At 30.0% G+C, this 18,236-nt stretch overlaps 5 protein-coding genes across 10 annotated transcripts in view; 1 reads left to right on the top strand and 4 right to left on the bottom strand.

Annotated features, from left to right (window-relative positions):
- Positions 1-565, bottom strand: part of Gluclalpha (glycine receptor alpha 1) — a 30,753-nt gene extending 30,188 nt beyond the window's left edge. Inside the window, exon 1 of the mRNA XM_074252038.1 lies at positions 143-565. The gene's annotated coding sequence lies outside the window, so the exon portion shown is untranslated. The remainder of the gene's footprint in view (positions 1-142) is intronic.
- An 812-nt stretch (positions 566-1,377) lies between these two features.
- Positions 1,378-11,353, bottom strand: Gpp (DOT1 like histone lysine methyltransferase grappa). 6 transcript variants are annotated; one of them, XM_074255031.1, is made up of 11 exons: positions 11,010-11,353; positions 9,753-10,864; positions 9,291-9,470; positions 8,891-9,217; positions 8,527-8,794; positions 7,715-8,450; positions 7,132-7,612; positions 5,668-6,977; positions 5,305-5,535; positions 4,961-5,208; positions 1,378-3,621 (listed from the first exon to the last, which is right to left on the bottom strand). In XM_074255031.1, exons 2-11 carry the CDS (start codon positions 9,828-9,830, stop codon positions 3,113-3,115), a joined length of 4,368 nt encoding a protein of 1,455 aa, XP_074111132.1. In that variant the 5' UTR covers positions 9,831-10,864; positions 11,010-11,353; the 3' UTR covers positions 1,378-3,112. The 6 variants fall into 6 exon arrangements, 5 of the variants coding, with proteins under 5 accessions (XP_074111132.1, XP_074111140.1, XP_074111164.1 ...); XM_074255039.1 differs by having other exon boundaries at positions 9,753-9,847; positions 10,121-11,353; XM_074255063.1 differs by having other exon boundaries at positions 5,668-6,448; positions 6,602-6,977; positions 9,753-11,353.
- Positions 11,354-11,498: 145 nt separating this feature from the next.
- Positions 11,499-12,371, top strand: Mrpl17 (mitochondrial ribosomal protein L17). Its single transcript, XM_074255142.1, has 3 exons — positions 11,499-11,793; positions 11,872-12,085; positions 12,156-12,371. The coding sequence occupies exons 1-3, from the start codon at positions 11,596-11,598 to the stop codon at positions 12,287-12,289; spliced, it is 546 nt and encodes a 181-aa protein (XP_074111243.1). The 5' UTR covers positions 11,499-11,595; the 3' UTR covers positions 12,290-12,371.
- A 19-nt stretch (positions 12,372-12,390) lies between these two features.
- On the bottom strand, positions 12,391-14,395 carry Bckdha (Branched chain keto acid dehydrogenase E1 subunit alpha). The gene is given in 9 exon segments (XM_074255079.1): positions 12,391-12,527; positions 12,602-12,662; positions 12,665-12,730; positions 12,733-12,863; positions 12,930-13,133; positions 13,195-13,339; positions 13,418-13,775; positions 13,864-14,028; positions 14,095-14,395. Coding segments are annotated over 9 exon segments (1,263 nt in total). The 5' UTR covers positions 14,149-14,395; the 3' UTR covers positions 12,391-12,448.
- A 697-nt stretch (positions 14,396-15,092) lies between these two features.
- Positions 15,093-17,194, bottom strand: LOC141535272 (uncharacterized). Its single transcript, XM_074255133.1, has 3 exons — positions 17,055-17,194; positions 16,358-16,394; positions 15,093-16,258 (listed from the first exon to the last, which is right to left on the bottom strand). The coding sequence occupies exons 2-3, from the start codon at positions 16,388-16,390 to the stop codon at positions 15,485-15,487; spliced, it is 807 nt and encodes a 268-aa protein (XP_074111234.1). The 5' UTR covers positions 16,391-16,394; positions 17,055-17,194; the 3' UTR covers positions 15,093-15,484.
- Between the last annotated feature and the right edge of the window lie 1,042 nt (positions 17,195-18,236).

Raw genomic sequence — 18,236 nt, forward strand, 5'->3', positions numbered from 1 at the left:
ACTTGCACACTCACAAACACACAAACACATACTACTAATGTTTAATGTTTTATTATGTAACTCTTTTAGCACATTTTTATAGTAATAATAATTAAAATAAATAAAATATAAAAATTGATGGTTAAAGAAAATGAAAGCTTACCTGGAGAGAATGAAAATCCTAGACAATCACGGTGGAACGGTGTGGCGATGGTGACATGGCGCCCTCCGATATTACTCGCTTGGTCAGTTAGCAAACGTCCTATCTCGGGGGATTCGTATCCTGGACTGGCGTTGTCGAGAGCTCAAAAGCAATCAACACTGACTACCTGGTTACTGGTTAGACTATTGATCTCGCGGCCCAGAGACACCCAGTGTAGGATTTACGCAGACTCTCAATGATGCCGCGTCGCTTTAGCAACGTGACGTCATAGAATCTCCTCGACTCTCCCTCGACCCTTGGTAAATCCTATGCTACAACCTCCGGCCCCACCACAAACTTCAATCACGTCACTTACTCTGGTGCTTTCAATGCCTCTACCTCTCTACCTCTCTACCCAGTTTACCTCTTTCTCTTTCTCTTTCTCCAGCTCTGATGCTGCTTCTATTACAGGTACTGCTACGGGTACAACTTCTCTCTACCTGCTCAACACTAATGCTATTTAATCATCGATGCTTACCTTATTTACACGCCCTCGGCCCTACTCCGGCACTCCGGTTTGCGATGGACCATCTAATCGGTAACTATACACAATTGATTATTGTTTCAACACTTGCTAAATCTCCAGAAAGTTTCCCTTAAAATTCAAATAATAAAATTATTTGAAAAGTTAAATCTAATTAACAAACTCGACAATTGGTCTTACAGAACATTAAAAGCATCTGTAAATGTCAAGACACCAATAGAGAGAGAATCCACATGCGTAAATTTATATCCCTTTTAAATGAGTATTTAAAATCCCTTGGTAGTATAACTTGTAATTTAAAGTTTAGTTTATCTATGTTCTCATTGAATTTAATGAGTGTACGCTCGACGATTTATTTAACTTTTTTTAAACAACTCAGATAAATAAACAGCTTGCGCATACACTCTCTACAATGCGTACGTAACACCAGCTCTCATTAGAAAACTTTTCATAATATTTTATTTTAGTTTTTTTTTTTTTTTTTAAACCAGTGTTCCCTTACACTTAAAAAATAAAAAATAAAAATAATAATTAAAAAATATGACACAAATATCAAGTGTATACTGGGTAAAAAGTTTAGAGGCCCACTTAAGCTATTTTAAACCAAACAAGACATTCAATGCTGATAAAGGACTATAAAAAATATTTTTTTTTTCATGCTAACTATTAATGGATAGGATTTAAGTGTTAAAAAAAAAAAAAAAACAACACATTTTAGTTGCTTATTATAAAACCTTAGTATTAAAATATTCCAATAAAACAATAAATAATAATGATTAATAATAATCATAATAACCATAATAATAATAATAAAATGAATTAATAGAAGATTCGGCAGTGGAACATGCTAAAATTGGCAGGTGCCTACATCACAATTATTATTTAATGTGTATTAATTATTAAATGTATAAGAGATTATTCGCTGATTATATATCAAACAATATAATTACAGTTTTACACACGTTATTGTATTAACGTTAATTTACGCTACTCTATCAGCGAATTAATCCAATCTCTCACATTTATTATTCTGTTTTTTATACATACATCTATATTACTTCCATACTTGACATTTACACATCATAAATTGTACCTGATACAAACAGAGTTTTCGGTATAGAATTAAAACTACTGTACACTAAAACTTTTTTTTTTTTTTTTTTTTTTTTTTAAATTATTATTTCATTTATTGTATATCTGCATTGTTTTTTGCTTATACTTTGTTTATTGTGTTGTTTTTATTTTTTAGTTTTTTTCATTTGCTGAGAGATCAAGTTTAAACCCTATACCTCATTTTCCTAATTAAATTTACTTTCCAAGATATTATTATCATTATTTTAATCTTGGACACTCGGGATGCTCTTATAAGAGATAATTACGAGGATGACGACGACGACGACGACGATGATGATAATTATAATAATAATAATAATAAATAAATATATTGTTGGCTAAGAACATACTGCAATGATAATGTTGTAGTATGCGCAACAGCTATGAACACTTGAGCTTTTGACGAACACACAGTGGCTTGGTAATGTTGTTTACCACCTATCATTGCTTCAGTCTCTCTAATCCCGGTTAAATCCAAGAGTGAACAAGCGCACGTATAGATAGATTGATAACTAGATGTTCATCACTGACAAATTCACATGACTTTAATGTTCATGACATACCCATTTTTTTCCTCCACTGCTTTACACTTTTTTTTTTTTTTTTTTTTTTAAATTTTTATCCTTTCCTTTTTTTTTTTGTAATTTAAATTTTATCCGATTATTAATTTTCATAATTTATTTCCGATTTTCAGGCTACAGTACTCACCAATTTTTTACAGAAAAAAAAAAAAACTTAATCTATAAAAATCAAAAAAAAAAAAAAATAATAATTATACATTAAAAAAAGTAAATAGTACACTATAAAATATAACGTTTCAAACATTCGTTAGGGTAAAATAATAATAAAGAAAATGTTCATAATAATAATAATTATTATTATTATACCTAAATTATTTTCCCTTTTTTAATTTAAAAAAAAAAAAAAAAAAAAAAAAAACCTTCACACTAAAACAACATACAAATTTTCCTATCAATTTTTTTTTTTTTACCTAATAAGTCTTATGATTTTGACGTAATTAATACTAACTAAAATTTTGGTAGTACAAAGTAGCAGTACCAATTTTTTTTTTTTAATTTCACTTTACATTATAATTAATAGTCAATAGTAATAATAATGATAAACAACGCACATGTCACATTTACTCTCTCATTCGCAAATATGCAAAATGTTATAAAAAAGAAAAAACAAAACAAAAACAAAAAATCTATCACTATAAATTTGGCCAAAAAACTTGTCCGATATTACAAATTTTTTTTTTTTTTTTAAGTTTTTTCAATAGTTTTTTTACAAACGATTATTATTGTTACGAAACATGATTGATTATGAAATTATTATGATTGCTCGCCATTAGAGGGCCAATTACCGGAATTATTCCAGTCCCAATCTTTGCCTTTAGGTCGAAATTTACTTGTACTACCGGAATTATTCCAATCGCGATGAAAAAACTTTTTTTTAAAATGATGCTGCCTTTCGGGATCCGACTGTCGCTGATACTTAAGCGGTACCGACGATGAATTATTATTGTTATTGTTGTTACTGTTATTACTATTACTGTTATTGTTGTTGTTGCTGTTGCTGTTGATACTATTATTCGGTGCGGTAAAATTATTTGGCGGTCGTGGACTAGTCGGAGATGGTGTTCGCGGTGGACCCAGTGCTTCATCCGGTGAAGGTGCGACTCGAGGTGGTCCAATAACTGCGCTATCTGATCCTAATCCACTGTCTGGACTTGTATTAACGCCTTCCGTAGATCTCCGTCGTTTGTCAAGTTCTGTTGACGCAAATGCAACTAGTCTATCGAAACCTGAACTAATACGATCTTGCCAGTCTGCTTCACCATCTGTAATATCAACTCATATTTATCAAAATCATATAAAATATTAATACATTATTTTATAAATACTAAATAAATTTCGATCAATAACATATCTTCATTAAAATAAGCCATTTCCTGATATTAAGACAATTATAAAAATAAACACTTACATGCATACGTTCTACTTTTTATAAATTTGAAATAAATAAAATATAATAATAACAATAATAAAATAAATAGGAATAGATAGATAAACTTAAATAAAATAATATAAAAATATTACTGTCTACTCGGCATTGTTATAAACGGCAGTCAGGCTACCTTTGGCTTTTATTTATTTCGCCATTTAAAATCCAATAAATATTTAATATCATTTCAGTTGCTTGCTATTGCAATTGTTGGCTTATTTTCATGGAAATATGCAACTGATAGTAACCATGAAATGCCTTAATGAATAATAAATTTTCATTCATTTATTTATTTATTTATTTGTCTATTGAATTTAAAGAATAGTGAAATGATTTGGAATAAAAGTTATTACAAACAAAAATTTGGAAGAACCCCTTTGGGAAAACTCACCAAGAGACCGCGAACCAACCCAAAGGCAGCCATACTTTTCTCATATTTTTCTTTCTCCCTCTGATCGTCTCAATCTCTAATAAAACACAAGCCTTGAGGGAATTTTTGAAGAGAGAGATTGAGTATGTGACAGAGCTAACCAACAAACAGCTACAGTGCATCTAACAAATACAACCAACAATAACAAAAAAAAAAAAAAAAAAAAAAAAAAAAGTAAAAATTATAAATAAAGAAATCACATACCAACTCCGTCAAATAAAAGTACGGACGTAGAGATTAAAAAAAAAAAAATAATAATAATAATAATAATAATAACAATCATAATAAAAATAAAAAAAATTATAGAATATTCATATCCAAAGCCAGTAGTTAATCAATTCAAAATAATAAATAAAAAAATAATTTAGATGGATGCAAAATAATAAATTAAAAATAAGTAATCAATAGTAGGATAGAAATTAAATTTGAAAATAAGTGAAGAATTGTCTTTTCTTTTCTTTTTTCTAGAATCAAATCACCAACAATAATAATAAATAAATCGCGTATTGTTTTTATTAAATGATAATAAAAATTGGTTGATAAAAATAAAGCTAATTTGAAAGAAAGAAAATAAAGCAGGACGCACGCATCTAAAAGAAAGCTAACACAAAATATAATAATAATAATAATAATAATAATAATAATAATAATAATAATAATGATATATTATTAAACAATATAATGACCGGGTTATAATTTGATATTTAAATGTAAATTGATGGAGAATTGATACATAATTACTTACCTTCATCTATTATCCCACTGGGCTGTCTTTGCGTAGTCATGTGTGGTTCATCAACTAGCGGTGTTGAGGTATTAGAATGTGGTTCAATAAGAGGACTCAAAGGTGCTCCACTTGTGCTCACCGATGAGACATTTGTCTCTATTTTAACTAAAGACACTGCTGATTGTGATTGTAGAGGCGAGAGCACACTACCATCATTACTGCCGTGGCTGTTGCTACTGTTTACGTAACGTGGATACGGTTGATATCTAATTACCAAATAATTATAAATGATTAACTGGCATCCACATAACTAAACGATCATTTGAATTTATATTTAAATGTATATTAAAATCATAAATTACCTTCGATTGTTTGAAGATTCATTTTTTTCGCTGTGATTATTTATTATTCGTGCATGAAGCGATGCTGCTAAACCCTCCACAGGCTGTAAATCATCATTTGACGCTGATGACTGAGATGGATGAGATACCGTTGTATGTTGAGTTTGTTTTATTAACTGCGTTGAATTATCACCAAAATATGATTCATGGTAAGGTTTCAAGTCTGCTCGCGGTAATTGAACCGGTGTATATCTGAAGGCATTATTATTATTATTATTATTATTATTATTATTATTATTATTATTATTATTATTATTATTAAAAATAGAATAATCAATAATTACTTGTATATTTATTAATTAGTTTTTTTTTTTTTTTTTTTACCTTTGGGATTGAGAAGCAGGCGTAAATAAAACAGAAGAACGTGAAGTTGATGTAGTTGAAGTTGATGCAGAAGCCGAACAATTTGGTGCATAACTAGCAACGTGCGCCAAAGTAGCAAGACCTGTTTCACCTTCTGCACTAGCAGGTCTACTAATAGGGGAATAAACTGTTTCAGGTCTTATCATTGCACTCATATCCACTGCCGCGTTAATAATCGATTGGTTAGATATTTCAAGCGTTCGTTCAATCTCACCACTCACGAGATCACCGATTGTTCTTGCACCGAGTAATCCAGTATTCGTACCGGTGGATGGAATACGATTGTCATTATTACCACTACAACTATTATTATTATTATTATTAATATTAATATTATTATTATTATTATTATTATTATTATTATTATTATTATTATTATTATTATTATTATTATTATTATTATTGTGATGATTTAGCTGCTGTGAATCTGGTGCTGACGATGATCTATCGGGCTGTACTAAATGACACGTAAGGCGTTCTTGCGACAAATGTCGACGTAGCGCTAATTTTGCTGGTGAAACTTGAGTATAATCGGGTGTTGATACATTTGGCGGTATACTACTCGTACGTTTACGATCAAAGTCACTGGATTGAGGTGACTGTTGTTGTTGCTGAGTTTGTAACTGATAAGAATGAGGCTGTTGCTGTTGCTGCTGTTTATTTCTATTCTGTTGGTCTTCATTCAATACACTGGTAATGATACTCTTTAGGCGGTCCTCAAAATTATTAACTCTTGGTGGTTCTTGAACACGATTAATAATATCTCGTGAATTACCTTGTAATTGAGTTACACCCGACGGTGATGAAAAGTTTACGTTTGCTTGTGGTAATTTAACTCTACCACTATTGCTATTATTACTGTTATTACTATTACTGTTATTAATATTTATGTTACCATTGTTGCTGATGTTGTTAATATTATTATTGTTGTTGTTGTTGTTGTTGTTGTTGTTAATATTTGATGTAACACCTGAAGAATTGAGCCTGTTGGGTATACGGCCAGCTTCTATCTGACGACCAGTTTCTAAAATTTTTTGTGCTAAAATTTCCGGATTGTTTTCTTGTATTTTACCGATATCCGGTACATCAGGCCACTCCTGAGACCTTGAACGTCCTTCACGGGTTTTACGTGGACTCTTTCCGTTCTGCTGTGAATGATGATGTAAATTTTTATTAGCAACAGCATCACGATGCTGTTGGGCTATCGCTACTGCTTGTTTATCACTGGTTGTACGTTCTAATTGATTTAATTCGTGCTCTAATTTTGATACCTAATAAATAATTATTAAATAAAATTATTAATTATTAATAATAATTAATTATTTATATTTAATTTACTATTTATTAAGAAAATGTTGAATTTGAATTTTTTTTTTTACTATTTAATATTAATAATATATATAGTTTTATTTGAATTATAATTACCTGAGAATGTAATTTTTTCCTCTGTGATAACGTTGCAGATATCTCTTTGAGTATATACTCAGGTGTAAGTACCGGAGGAGGATTTGAAATATTATTTGCATTATCATGACTACTGCTATTGTTGTACTTATCATGAAGCTCTTGATGCCTGAGCATTGCCAATCGCGTTTGTTCAGTCTCCATTGACGATACTTGAGCTTGTAATTTACTGGCTTTCGCTTGCAGTTGTTTATGCCTCAGTACAATTTCTTTAGCTTTTGCAAGCAGATCACCCGGTGAAGTGGCATTAATACCAAGTTCCGTCATTCTTGCTTTTAATAATGCCACACTGTCATCAATCAATACCTTTATTTGTTTTTCTAATTGCGCTGCACGTGACTGTAATTTTGAATTACGTTCACGCTCCTTAGTCAGCTCGTCATTTACCGAGTCTTTGTATGCAGGCGTCCTTAATGAATCCAACATTGCCATAAATTGGTCCCTATATAATTTAAAAAATAAAAAAAAAAAAAAAAAAAAAAAAAAAAAAAAACAATTATATAACATCAATCGTCATAAAAATAGTTTTTGAAATGATATTTACCTGTAATGATCGAGAAGAATTTGTAGTGCATAGGGCGTTGCAGCCGGTGCTGGAGGTATACTAAGCTCTTCATGTACAGTGGTAGTATTAGCTTGCAATGACAACGACAACGAGGAAAGATGTTGTTCAACAGTACCAGGGGCTGGAGGTAGCTTTTTACCAATAGCTTGTGGTGATGTACTCAATAATGTTTGACTGTGTAATAAATCAAGTCCAGAGATATTGATAGCTTTTTTGGTTTTAGCTTTCTTGACAGCTCCTCTACCTCGTTGTCTACCTCTTGTTGCTCGTGTGATACTACCAGTACTATTACTATTATTATTACTAATAATACTAATATTATTAGCACCAGCACCGGTTTTTCTATTTAATTTTCTACGCATTTTCGAGGGTTGACGTCGTGTTTTAGTATCATCCATATCTGAATCACTATTTGTACCAACTAGTTCAGAATTATTCGGACTTTCAAGCTGCCGTGATAAATCTCTTTTAGCTCTATCTCCTCGCTCAGCTCTACTTGATATTCTACTACTACTATTGCTGGCAGTGTTACTTATCACAGAATCAGAGTTTTCAAGGTCTGGTCCGCCCATTCTATTGTTTTTAAGACGAAGAAAATAACGTTCTAATTTTGTTCGATCAATTACATGGAGGTAGTAAGATACTGGTTTCCCAGTCCAAGAGACAGATCCCTTTAAAGGTGTCATCTCCGAAACATGCATTATTGTTCCAATATCTAAAAAATAATTATTTTTATAATGATACATAATTTATGTATTTATTATTATTATTATTATTTTTAAAATTCTTACCACTGAGATTTCGGTCTGTAATACGAAAATTTAATGGGCAAAATGATTTAGATGATACAATTCGCGCTCCATCTCGTAAATCAGCAAAACGTTCTTTCAATTGATGATCTACCGTTGGACCGAATGCAAAATTATTTACAAAAACTATAGTTGCACTAGTAATACTCTCACGGTTTTCATCAGCTAAGAAATCCCCTTTTACTAAACGATACTCTCCACATCGTTTTCCGTACCAACTCAACCATTTTCGAAAATTCATTTCCATGCTCTGGAAAAAAAAAAAAAAAAAAAAAAAAAAAAAAATTATATAAACAAATACTTAATAGATAAATTTTAAATGAAAAATTATAAGATTGATAATAACTTGTGCATAACGTGAAGGCACTTCAGCTTTTTCAACACCCAATGAAATTTTACAGTAAGTCGCTGCAGCCATTTGTAAAACAACTTGACCAACACCAGATCCAAGGTCAATAAAAATATCGTCCTCAGTGACGTCTATTTGATCAATCATTTGACAAACAAGCTCGTAGCTAGTTTCACCGTAAACTTCTGGGGAAAATGGTTCATATTGGTTCAATTTATCCGGCTCAACTACCGCCTGATTGTATGTTTGCTGTAATATGTGTCGAAGTAATCCTCTGCTGGGTCGTTTATTTAATCTCATTGATGGTAAACTCGTCCCTTTTTCCTAAATTAAATAATATTGTTTGTATTAAAATTATTTTATATTTTTTTGCAAAATTTGATTTTTTCAAACGTACCAGCTGCACTAGGCTATCAATAGCTCGATTAAAACGATCACATAACCCTTTCATACTATCATAATCTCTGGTGTCATAATTTTGGAGAATATTATTCTCCAGTGGTAATTTTAGGTCCGGTAGATCATCACAGACCCATCTCATTGTTTCGACAACATCAATGGCTCCATCGTGACGATCCTGTATAAACAAAAATATTTTTTAATTAATTAATATGATAATAATAATAATAATAATAATAATAATAATAATAATATGATAAATAAACTGATAAGAAAATGAATTATTAATTGAAATGAGAACATGGATATGTCATGTATGTCATTGGTATCAATGACATTTATTATGCACTATACACAATGAAAATAACAATAATAATAATGATAATGATGATGATAATAATAATAGTAACAACAATAAATGATTGTTATATTAAAAAATAATAAATAAAAATAAACTCACGGCGCCTGATCCAGAAGTGAGTGGCCACTGATAAATGATGGGCTCCGCTCCCGCTGGTGAGTGTAATCGCAACTCCATGATAATACTTCGAGGCACTGTGTTGTAATATTAATTTTCATGTAGAGTAACTTTGATTAAAAGACATAAAACTTTAAATGGTGGTGTTGTGACGTAATCCTAAGCAACAATATAATTATAAATGTCGGTTGTTCACTAGGATGCCACAACCACGTAGACGACGCTCGCGGACCCCCCCCCGCTCGGCGATCGCTTTCCCCAACATCAAGCAGGAGTATGTAGCAGCAGCAGCACCAATATAGTAACACTTAATATATGTGAGAAAAAGACAGAGCAAAGTTGAGGCTCACCTGACTCTGAGTGTTGAAATTCTGGGCAAGTTTAACTACAAAAAATAGGTTTTATTGGATAAACTATTTGTTAAATATATCTTCAAGGGGGTAGGCCACACAACACAATAATAAAACAATATAAACAATTAAAAATACTAAGTACAACACCAAGTTTTAATGTCGAAAAACACCAGCAGAGGTTTTAGTTTACGGGGGGGGGGGGGATGACGACATCAAAACATGGCGTCATGCCTCTTTTCTGCCTGCGCCTCTCTATCATCTTTCTCACTCTAGGTCACGTACTCACCTCTATTCTCTTGTCCGTTCTATTCCGTTACCATCTCCAACTCTACCACTCTACCTTGTTCTTTATTCTTATTTCCTTTTGGTCGTACAAATGTCCAGTTCTGCGCAAGCGTCATATAATACTATCTGTCAGCCATTGAACCTGCTGTCGCTGTTGCTGCTGCTCTTACCATCTTGTATCATATAATAGTATAAATAATACACTGTCCTGTGTATGTACTGCCTTTACACTGCTACACTCAACATTTATTATTTTAAAGTGCGCTCAAGTGCCGTAAACCCAGTACATACAATCATACAATGTCTATGCGTCATCAATGTCATCATACTGTTCTTCTATTCCCTTCTACTATACTAAATACTAAATACTATACTCATTTAATCAACCTACATGTGCCTTCTTCCCACCACTTGCAATACTTTTTTGCTTATACAATTTTTTTAAACTCCAAATACCTGTAAAGTAGCACAGGTGTTTTATATTTAATATACACATATGCCCATCATTATGTCTTTATGTTTTACACTCTTACTATTATATATTAATAATAATAATAATAATAATAAATGTATTTAAAAATTTAATAGATTTTACCGTTACCTTAGAGTCAATGGACATCTTATACTTGTCAAAAGAATAAATAAAATAAATAGCTTCCGTATACGTGACTAAATGGACGTTGTCAATGTTAATTTCCAAAGTAAAACAACGGTTTTTCATACATATATTTTTTTAACTTATTGACTTATCATTGTCATCAAGTCACGTAATCAAGTGATGACCCTAGAAAAATTTTTGTTTAACTTTACTTATCGCCAATTTTTTTTTTTTACCATTAAAAATATAAATAATAATAAAAATTATCCATATACTAAATTAAACCTAAAAATAATAATTATTATTATTATTCATTATCACATAAATTATTCCATTTACCTTTATATATTTAGATAATAATTGGTTTTTAAAAATATAAATAAATAATTTAAGTAAATTTGTTTGAAAAGTATTTCAATCACGCAATGCCCGATGGGAAACGTGTCAAGACGATGTCACGCCGCGCTGCTAGTGTATAATTTAAAATAAAAATTGCAGATGGCCCCACAAATTAATTATCTATATACTCTGATACTGACAAATAAATTTATCAAATTTATAACCTTTTATTTAATTTTAATAAATAAAAATGAATCAAGCTAAAGTTACTAATTTAGTATCTCGATTAAATTATAAAGTACAAGATAAAAGTAGAAGGCTCAAATCATTCGATGGTCCTGAAGGTAGAGTAAGAAAAATACAAAAAACACTTACTGCTCTTTTAAAGTATGAACGAATTGAATTGTACTTTAATCGCGCTGATGAAGTCAGAGGTTACGCTGACCGGGTAATTATTAATAATATTATAAATATTGTTAATTTATTTTATTTATTTATTTATTTGGTTGGTTATTTATTTGTTTAGCTTATATCAGAAGCTATACGTCATGGACCAACTCATGCAGAGACAATGGAGATGGCCGATCATTGGATCCTAGAAAAGCAGTACGTTCACAAGTTGTTCAAAGTTTTAGTACCAAGATACTCTGAATATTCAGGAACATCATTTACTAAAATACATAGGTTGCCTAAAGTATGGCCTGATGCCACACATTGGAATTCTGTCCTTGAATTAAAAGGTTTTTTTAGCTCTTTTATTTTTAAATGTCACTATTTTATAATTATATATTTTATACTTAATATTTTCAGATAATCCTTTTCCGCGCCTAGACCAAATGAATCCGTTTCAACGCAAATTAATTCACAATCTTTTGCTGGATGAAGCTAGAAAAGAATTCAGAATAAATAAATACAAAGAGTTTGCTGATAATCTTACTAATTAAATTTCACTTAAATAGCTCATAATTTCTGTTATCAAAAATTTTTTATTAATAAATTCAATAATTTGTTGAATTTCAAGTTTAACTATTTTATATTTATCAGGTTTTTTTATTTTTTTATTTTATTTTATTTTTTTTTTTTTTTTTATTAACACTTATAAATCATTTTGGTTGAAAATCATTGAGTGGGTAGTGTTCACCGTACTCCTTTAAATGTTTTTCCATAGTTAACATTTGTTTCCTAAAAAAAAAAAAAAAAAAAAAAAAAAATAATTTAAATTATTTAAATTAAATGAAAATAATTAAATCAATTACTCGATGTGCGGTGGCATTTCCTGATAAACATCAGAGAATAATTCTTTCCAGTGAGGCTTTGATTTTTTTCAGCAATAGCAAACTCTGTCATAAATTCTTTAAGGGTTGATTTCTGAAGCTCTGATTCTTTTCATCGTCCCACAGTCCAATAGTATTTAAATAATCCCGAAATCTCAGTATAGGTGAATATTGATTCCATTTATTTATTTCCTCGATTGATCTATAAGCTGTACTGTCGTCTGATGTACTGTGATGACTTATACTAGTTAAAATAACAAAAAATTAAAATTATACTCACAGTAAGAAGTAAAAAATTTTAGATAATTACCGATAAGTCATGGCTTCTATTAAAACTGGTTTTTTATTAGTAATACAATAATCCCTAGCAAATTTTGTAGCGTGATGCATTGCAAGTATGTCATTACCATCAACTCGAATTGTATGAATTCCGTAGCCTGGCCCACGAGCTGCTATTCCGTCACCACGGTACTGTTCATTAGCTGGAGTTGATATTGCGTATCCATTATTACGGCTAAAATTTGAAAAGTAATTAATAATTATATTATTGATTATTAAATATTTACATTTAATACCATATAAAAATAATTGGACAGTCCAGAGTAGCGGCAAAGTTAAAGGCTGGATGGGCATCCCCTTCACTAGCTCCTCCTTCACCAAAGTAACAAACGACACAAGCATCACGATTATTCAATTTAAGTGCGTAAGCGGCTCCAGATGCTAAATAAAATTAATTTTAGTTTCAATTATAAAAATATCAGTAGGTAGTGATTTAAAAAAAAAAAAAAAAAAAAATACCTTGGGGCATTTGTGTTGTAAGAGGCGATGAAATAGTTGTAAAATTTAATTCTTTAGAGCCATAGTGTATAGGCATTTGTCTTCCTTTACCAGGATCTTCACAATTGCTGTAACATTGATTTATAAATTGAGGATATCGATAACCTCGCCACATTAACACTCCAGCTTCGCGATACTGCCCGTATACAATGTCATCTAATGTAAGAGCAGAAGCAGATCCAATCTGTATGGCCTCTTCACCGGTGTTTGTCATATAAAATGAAATACGTCCTTGCCTTTGAGATTCATATAAAATTTTATCCATTACCGAAATTCGTATCATGTCTTGGTACATTTTTACCAATTTATCTTGATCCACCTGGATCACATATGACGTTGAAAAAAAATAAAAATTAAAAACCTTATATAAATGGAAAGTTACTTTTATAAAAAAAATATGTAAATACCTTAATCGGATAGTCTTGATAATTAGTCTTTTTAATTGGAGCCGATAAAATTCTATAAATTGGAATTGTTTCATAATTTTCACAATTAATAAACTTGAGATCGTTTGTAAATTTCGATTTAATCCCAATAAATTGCGGTTCTGATATAACACTTAGTTGTCTTTTCTAAAGTCAAAAAAATAAATCTTTTAAATTAAATAATTTATTAATTATAAAATCAAATAAACTTACAAATATTTTTAGTTGTAAAAATTTTGATATTATAAAACGATTAAATGCCATCATTAGTAATTAATTTACATTAAACACTTGGCCAATAGCCTTGTACACAACTAACTGGTGGAGTAACTGATAAGATTTATGTTATCGCTGGTACATTAATAACACGAGAATTAATTTAAAAACTCAAGAAACTGTACTAATAATAATAATAATAATAATAATAATTATTATTATTATTATTATTATTATTATTATTATAATAATTATAATAATACATCTATTCAACATACATTTAATCTTTCTGATTAATTACTTATTCATGCAAAATTCGACTAAAAAGAGTTCTAACATACATCATATGGATACAAATCCGTGAATTGGATTTTAATATTAAAAAATTTTAATAATATCTAATTAATAAAAAAAATTATTTTTTAAACGTTTAGCAAAATTTTATATAATAGCAAAAGTCAATATTTTATATTTTTATTTGCAATATACAATAAAAATAAAATACTAATTTTTGATAAATTATTTTTAATTTAAATATTACCGCTGGTAAATTGAGAAGAAACCATTTTGATATAATCCATCTGTGGAGTCATCTGTAATTTTTAATACAAACTATACACACTTGTGGCAGCGCTTCTGTCTTGACAGATTTCCATCGCACATTGCATGATTATATAAAATATCCGGATATATTTATATATAGAATACCACGGAGGCTAGATATAAGGAGGACGATCGTAATGTATTACAAGCGTCCGAAAATTGGAGGACAGATCTTTCACCACTAGAATGCGCAAGTGTCTCTAATGTCAGGTTTTTAAATAAATGACGCGGAATGCAATGTACAATCACATTTATCAAAAGAAAACATTAAAATTTCATTTTTAGTTGCGAATTGGGATAATAATAATAGTAATAATAATAATAATAATAATAATAATAATAATAATAATAATAATAATAATAATAATAATAATAATAATAAAGTATTCAAATAGTTTAGGTAATTTTATTCTTAATTAATAAGCGTATATATGTTGAAAGTAGAATATTACTGAAGAGTTTAATAAGTTAAGCTAGTTTAGAAATTTTACGATGTTTCTTGGCCATCATCTTTCGTTCGTTAAGAGTTCGGTTGATAAGATTAGCTAAAAATTACCTCTCATAATTACAAAATTATTCAATATTTTAGCCGTAAGCTCCTTTTTGTGTTCATCACATCCTAGGATGGGGAGGCATTTAGCTTTTGCTATTTTCTCTAGCACTTGGTGCATAGTATTTATTTTAACAGTTTTAGTACCAACTACGGTTAAAACTATTTGTTCCAATTTTTAATTAGTCTGAATAAATTTTCACTGGGAAAAATTAATCCACCATTGCTCATTAATTATATGACCCGATCACGTTCAGAGGAATTCGCAGAGCGTAATGTTTCAATACATTCACAGCAAGAAGTCATTCGCTGAAATTTTCTCGCAACATATCCAGCAATATAAGCAACTATACCATCACTGGTGGAAACAACATCATAATCATGATGGTAATGCTGGTCATCACGAAAACTATTACTTCCTTCCCAATCATTTTCACTTTGTAAAAAGTTTTCATTTGAATCAATATTAATTTTATTTTGATTATGATGATTAATGTTGTTTTCAGTAGAAGAATCGTCAACCTCAGTTAAATTTTCGAACGGATAATGATTATCGTGATACAAATCATCATCGTCCTCTATATCATCCTCACTATCTTCGTCTAATAAACTTTCGAATGGTTTTCTAATAAATGACGGTATAGTATCATCATTATCGTCATCACTATCTTCGTCTAACAAGCTTTCAAAGGGTTTTTTAGCCACAGAGGTATTTGGATGAGAAAATGTATTATTATTATCATCACTAGACGAATAATTATTACTAGAAATACCATTTTCAACAATAGCGTCAATTTCATTCAGCCAATTTTTTTTTAATGCATTAGCTGTAGCCAGAGAATCTTTGGACTGCATTAAAGATTGTAGTAATTCACCAGCTGTGACATTGGACCCTTTCGGCGGCGTGACTAATGAATATGAACACAATAATCGAAAAACTTGCCCGAAAAGGATTGTATCCGGATGATCGTTGCAACGACAAACACTCCGCATTATACCGAAGAACTTCTATAAATTAAATAAGATTCAAATATTAAAAAAAAAAGAATATTTACTATAACAATTTTTAATTATTCATTTGATAAAAATCCAACGATTAATACATACTTCTAATTGATCTTGATTAAGCCGCGATGTCATCAAGTACTCAAAATTACATTCTTTTTGCAAAAATTCACTTAGCTCTAAAGTAGCCTGTAACGTAATTTTTAATCCAGTAAGAGTACTAGGAGTAATTGCGAAAAAAATTTATCATCAACTTCATTTTCATTTTTGATTTTTGTTTTTTGCCTTTCTTCTTCTTTTTATAAAGTTCTCTTTCTTCATTAGCTTTGGCTTCCCAAATCTTCAGATAATCAATAAAATCACTTATTACCTAGCAAAAATAAATAGCATTACTTATTTATCCTCTATCTTATGGTAGTAGAAATTACTCTAGAAAAATGCATGTTTCAGAAAATAGGATACATAGTCCAAGAGAATATCAGCTATGATAAAGATTAGGAACTTCCGCAACTAATAAACTCAAATTCATTGAATTTGACTATCATTTGAAGTTTCGTTTAATAAGTTTCATATTGAAAATGTAAGTAAACTTGCGAGACTGGATTATGTGCAAACATTAGTAGGAATAATGTCATGATAAGATTGGAGTGTCTTAAATTATTTTTATAGTTATATACTTACATATATATACTTTATAAATATTTTCCAATATTGGTTATAATATGTGATCATGTACACATGGTATAATGATGGTTTTATGTTGACAATGGTTCTCCGTTTAGAACTATAATTTTCGCTTTATTATTGCGAAAAAATTGTATGAAGCTATCAAAAGACCTAATGTATATATTAAAAATTACCTTTTTTCGGGGACAATTATCATTTAAACGTAAAGCATTCAAAGGAGTACGTGAACTCATGGCTTCAATTAAATCATTTACTCTTTTAATAAAAACCACTGTTGGATCGCAATCACTGAGCTCAGGAGTAGCGTTCTTATAAGTCGCCATTGCAACTTGTATATTTTTCGAAAAAAGCTAAAAACAAAAAGTTTTAATTTTTCTCATTAAAATTAGATAAGCAGTTGTTATGATTGAAAATTTATAAAAATTAATTTTTTATCAAAATAAGAATAAATACATCTTATTATTTATTTTAACTGAATCAGCTATTTATAATATGAATTGTTAGAAATTAAAGATAAATATTAGGCCAGTTACCTCGATGTTAATGATAATCTTAAATTCATTTTAACTTACTCTCGCAGCTTTATAATTATAATTACCTGATAAGCCAACGGGACATTCATCTTTTGATATCCTTCTGGATTTAAATGCTGGGGAGTTAGTTGATAAGCTATTTTTAGATTGGCTTTCAGATAAATTTCATGCAATAATAAAGCTTCCTAATGACTTTTTCTTACAAAACCATCTGGAGTCTAAAAATAAATAACATTTTCATAAATAATTAAATACAATCATTGAAAAATTTGATAGTTGTAAAATTAAATAGGTCACTTATGAATATATTCATTCCAATGCTAACTAAATTGAAAATTCAATCGTGAATAACAGTACACTAGTGTTAAAAATCATATTATAAGAGAAGCTTACCCAAAAAAACAATCGTTTCATAATTTTGTTCCTGAAACATTTTATTAAGTGTGGAAAATCCGAAATAAACCAAAGTCTGCGGTCAAAATTGCATGGATGATCACAGCTACATTGTCCATCTTTGACACCGAAAAGTGTCCATGCTCCTCTGTTCCATTGAGCTGCATCAGAAGTAACGACATCAACATAAAACCCAGCATTCTCCAGTAATACGATGCATTCAATGAGTAATTTGTGAAGAATGGCACTCGTGACAGAATTTCTGCTCAGGAAGCTACCAACTACTTGCACCCAGTTACCCTGAAAAGGTTGGTACATGAAGACTAAGGCATGATCAGCCCGACTGTTGATTAAATTTTCCGGAGTAT

This window comes from Cotesia typhae, unplaced genomic scaffold (assembly GCF_013202065.1).
Source record: "Cotesia typhae breed Kobodo isofemale line unplaced genomic scaffold, CoteBio_Ctyphae contig_123, whole genome shotgun sequence".
Taxonomy (NCBI): domain Eukaryota; kingdom Metazoa; phylum Arthropoda; class Insecta; order Hymenoptera; family Braconidae; genus Cotesia; species Cotesia typhae.

What these genes read in the sequence shown, in the direction of transcription:
- LOC141535272 (XM_074255133.1), bottom strand. Translation starts at nt 16,390, where the DNA reads ATGACATCGCGGCTTAATCAAGATCAATTAGAA. An exon ending in TTAATCAAGATCAATTAGAA is followed by an intron (nt 16,259 to 16,357) that starts GTATGTATTAAT and finishes TTTAATTTATAG; the next exon opens with AAGTTCTTCGGTATAATGCG.
- Gpp (XM_074255031.1), bottom strand. Translation starts at nt 9,830, where the DNA reads ATGGAGTTGCGATTACACTCACCAGCGGGAGCGGAGCCCATCATTTAT. An exon ending in TCACTTCTGGATCAGGCGCC is followed by an intron (nt 9,471 to 9,752) that starts GTGAGTTTATTT and finishes TTGTTTATACAG; the next exon opens with GATCGTCACGATGGAGCCAT. An exon ending in CAGTGGGATAATAGATGAAG is followed by an intron (nt 3,622 to 4,960) that starts GTAAGTAATTAT and finishes TTGATATTACAG; the next exon opens with ATGGTGAAGCAGACTGGCAA.
- Mrpl17 (XM_074255142.1), top strand. Translation starts at nt 11,596, where the DNA reads ATGAATCAAGCTAAAGTTACTAATTTAGTATCTCGATTAAATTATAAA. An exon ending in TCAGAGGTTACGCTGACCGG is followed by an intron (nt 11,794 to 11,871) that starts GTAATTATTAAT and finishes TTATTTGTTTAG; the next exon opens with CTTATATCAGAAGCTATACG. An exon ending in TTCTGTCCTTGAATTAAAAG is followed by an intron (nt 12,086 to 12,155) that starts GTTTTTTTAGCT and finishes TAATATTTTCAG; the next exon opens with ATAATCCTTTTCCGCGCCTA.